The 3,494-nt window shown below is 50.5% G+C and overlaps 1 protein-coding gene across 1 annotated transcript in view; it reads left to right on the top strand.

Annotated features, from left to right (window-relative positions):
- The window catches only part of LOC102478586 (olfactory receptor 14A16-like), a 6,165-nt gene extending 5,178 nt beyond the window's left edge, over positions 1-987 (top strand). The window contains exon 2 of the mRNA XM_006166046.1: positions 226-987. Within this exon, the coding sequence (XP_006166108.1) occupies positions 226-987 (762 nt within the window). The remainder of the gene's footprint in view (positions 1-225) is intronic.
- The last annotated feature ends 2,507 nt before the right edge of the window (positions 988-3,494 follow it).

Raw genomic sequence — 3,494 nt, 5'->3', positions numbered from 1 at the left:
CCTTCGCTAGGGACCACGGACCGCAGAGCACCAGCGACACCCACAGAGACCGCGTCAGACGTCAGGAACACAGAGCGGCCGCCCCGCTTCTGTTTTTTGGTGGGAGAGCAACACACTTGGAGCCATTATTGGACGCGCGCACGCGCGCACGCGGCTCGTGGCTGGGCATGGACAGCAGGACCGGGCAGCGCGCCCCGCTGATCAGGCTTCTTTCCTTCCACGCAGGACGGCGCCGAGCGTGGGCAACGTCTCGGAGCCGGCCGGATTCCTGCTCTCGGGCTTCCCGGCCCGCGGGGGCTGCAGGTCCTGCAGGCGGGGGCTCTCGCCGCGCTGTACCTGGCAGCGCTGCTGGGGAACGTCCTGGTGCTGGCGGTGATGAGCCTGGACCCCCGCCTGCACACGCCCGTGTACTTCTTCCTTAGGAACCTTTCCCTGTCCGACCTCTGCCTCGTTTCTGCCGGGGTGCCCAAAACCATCGCCAACTCCCTGCGCCGTCGCAACTCCAGCTCGCTCCAGGTCTGTGGCGTCCAGGTCTTCCTGGTGCCATTCTCGGCAGCCTCGGAGCTGTTCCTGCTCATGGCGATGGCGGTGGACCGCTTCGCCGCCATCTGCCATCCGCTGCATTACCCGGTCCTCATGGACGCGGGCACCTGTGCATGGGCGGCCGCCCTGTCCTGGCTGGGCAGCGGCGTGGCATCTGCTGCGCACACGGCCGGCACGTTCTCCTTGTCCTGCGGCCCCCGCGAGCTGCGGCAGCTCTTCTGTGACTTCCCCCAGCTGCTGGCTATCTCCTGCTCCAAGCAGGTAGCCGCGGAAACCGTGCTGGTCTTCGTGAGCGCCGCGCTGGACGCCTGTTGCTTCCTCTGCATCGCCGCCTCCTACGTGCGCGTCTTCTCGGCGATGACCAGGACGCCATCCGCGAGGCGCAGGCCAAGGCCTATGCCACCTGCCTGCCTCACCTGGCGGTCGTCCTCCTTTTCCTCTTAACCGTTTTCGTGGCCTACCTGAAGCCTATGTTAGGGTCTGCCTCCTCTCCCTTCCCCCGACCTCGTTCTCTCTGCTGTTTATGTCATGCTACCCCTGTCCCTTAACCCTGTCACATACAGCCTGCGAAACAGGGCCGTGGTGGCAGGTCTGGAGAAGCTCATCACCGGAAAGCTCTTGACAAGGAGAGAACGTTTTCATTTTCTTCCATAAAGAGAGGCTTTCCCACCTCCCTCCTTGGCGGCGAGCAGGTACAGAGTTGGTGTGTACACTGTCGGCGTGAAAGTTGTCAAATTAAAATAGTCATTGTCAACGTGCCTTAATCCTGACCAAGGGAGTCTGCGAAGGCCATGTACAAGGTGTTTGTCACTCTGATATGCCAGAAAACAAGAATTGTCACAAGGACTCTTCAAGAACCACAACCTTGCACAAGCACTGCTGGGACCTTGTAGGACAGCTTCTGTGGGGACAGCTGCCTGGGGACTCCCTGCTCATCCTGGGCCTGATGTCACTCTCATTACTGGTCCTGGTAGCCAAGGACAGTTGTCCTGAACACCTTGTATCACTCATTTTTCTTCTTCAAAACCTCAACTGCCCTGACCTCCTGAGTTCGGCCTAGCATGGCAGCAGTCATGCCCTCGTAGTCGGCAGCTCCCAGTAAATGCCGCCTTCCTCTTGGGGGTCTGTCTCCCTGTCAGAGGCTGATGGTGTGTGCACCTGTCTCCTGGAGTTGGGACACATCTTGGTTTTGACTCTTGGACTAGAGCATGGCAAACCCTAGATGACACTGCAGCTTCCAGGGGCCTGGGCTCTGTAGAGGAAGTGACTCCTGGTGACTCAGAAAGGACTCTGGGTGGGTCTGAGTGTTCCGGACCTCACTCAGAGTGAGTGGCACTTTCTCATGCACTCCTTTATAACTACATGAACACATGGACACACTTTTCTTTGAAATTTTCAAAGTAGGCTGAAAAACACACTGGGTGCATACATGTTTGCTCAAGGATGCTGAAGGGATGAGAAATGAAGGAAAAAGAATTTCACCAAGACCAGGCCTGGTTGGGGAGTGCTTTTTCTCTCTATTTCTTTCCTCTCTTGTGCTACATGTAAGCCTTTTAGCATTAACAAAATTCACAGAATAGCATTCATGACATTACATTTTATGTTACATTCCTATTCATTAATGTTTGTTTAATTACGTATAGGCCATAGGTAGTTAAGTAAAATGTCTAGTAGGAGATAATTTTATAATGATATTTTTATGCATATAACTACTTTTCAAAATGGACCTGTACAATGATTAAGGAAGCCAGAGCCCACATGACTGTCCAGCACTCAAATCCTGGCCCTTGTGGCTTGAAAAGCATGCATACACCCCCAATCCCAAAATGGCAGAGAAATGGAGAAGCAACTGTGGCATGACCATGCCCTACTAAGGGATGCTTTCTCCCTCTATTCCCCTCTCTCTCTCTCTGTCTCTCTGAGGTGAGCAGATGCATCCTTTGGTAAATTTTTAAAATACTACTTTTCAAAATTAACATTTTAGGGGACCAGCAGTTAACGTAATGGCTATGTCGCTGGACTCCCATGAAGTCAACAGCGCGGTTCGCATTCCGGATGTGGTGGCTTAAAACTCACACCAGGCGCATGTGCAAGATCCTGAGAGGAGAATGGAGGAGAAGGGATTGTGGTGTAGCCATCCCCCCTGGGGGGTGATTTCTCGCATTCTGTGTCTGTTTCTCTCTGTCTTTCTGGCGAGCGCACGCACCCTATAGCAAAAACCTCTCCAAAAAATAAAAATAAATAAATAACATTTTAGAAGGACAAAACTCTTTGAAGTTATGTACAATAAAATGACATTATTACTTAATGTAGACTTGAAGCATTATAAAGAATGTGAGGGAACCAGCAGTTAGCATAATGGCTATGTCGCTGGACTCCCACATAGTCGACCGCAGTTCACGTCCTGGACCCAGTGGCTTAGAACTCACGCCAGGCGTGTGTGCGTGTGTGCCCAAGATCCCGAGAAGAGAATGGAGGAGAAGGGATTGTGGTGTAGCCATCCCCCCTGGGGGGTGATTTCTCGCACTCTGTCTCTGTTTCTCTCTGTCTTTCTGGCGAGCGCACGCACCCTATAGCAAAAACCTCTTCAAAAAAAAAAAAAAAAAGAATGTGAAAAAAGTATTAAAATTATGGAAAAATAAAATACTCTTATTTTTTTCTTACTTACCTGAGTTGAAGGTCAACTTGAATTTGTTAGAAATGTGCAAAATTGATCCTGCAGTTTTTAAACACCAAATGAGCTGAGACATTCACTTTGTATCCTGGACATTAAATATGCAAAAAATTGCTGCCAAATTATTAATACTTAATAATAGAAAGGTAGTTTGCTTACTTTTAGATAACACTAACTCATTTTAAAATTGTATTTATTTATTTATTATCATCATCTTGTTTATAATATATTGAATCACACATAACTTTACAGTGTATTACATTTCTTTTTCCAGCAG

The sequence above is a fragment of the Tupaia chinensis genome, unplaced genomic scaffold (genome assembly GCF_000334495.1).
Source record: "Tupaia chinensis unplaced genomic scaffold, TupChi_1.0 Scaffold144152_1, whole genome shotgun sequence".
NCBI classification, from domain to species: domain Eukaryota; kingdom Metazoa; phylum Chordata; class Mammalia; order Scandentia; family Tupaiidae; genus Tupaia; species Tupaia belangeri.
The sequence above is the reverse complement of the archived record's forward strand: the minus strand, read 5'-3'. Positions and strand labels throughout refer to the sequence as shown.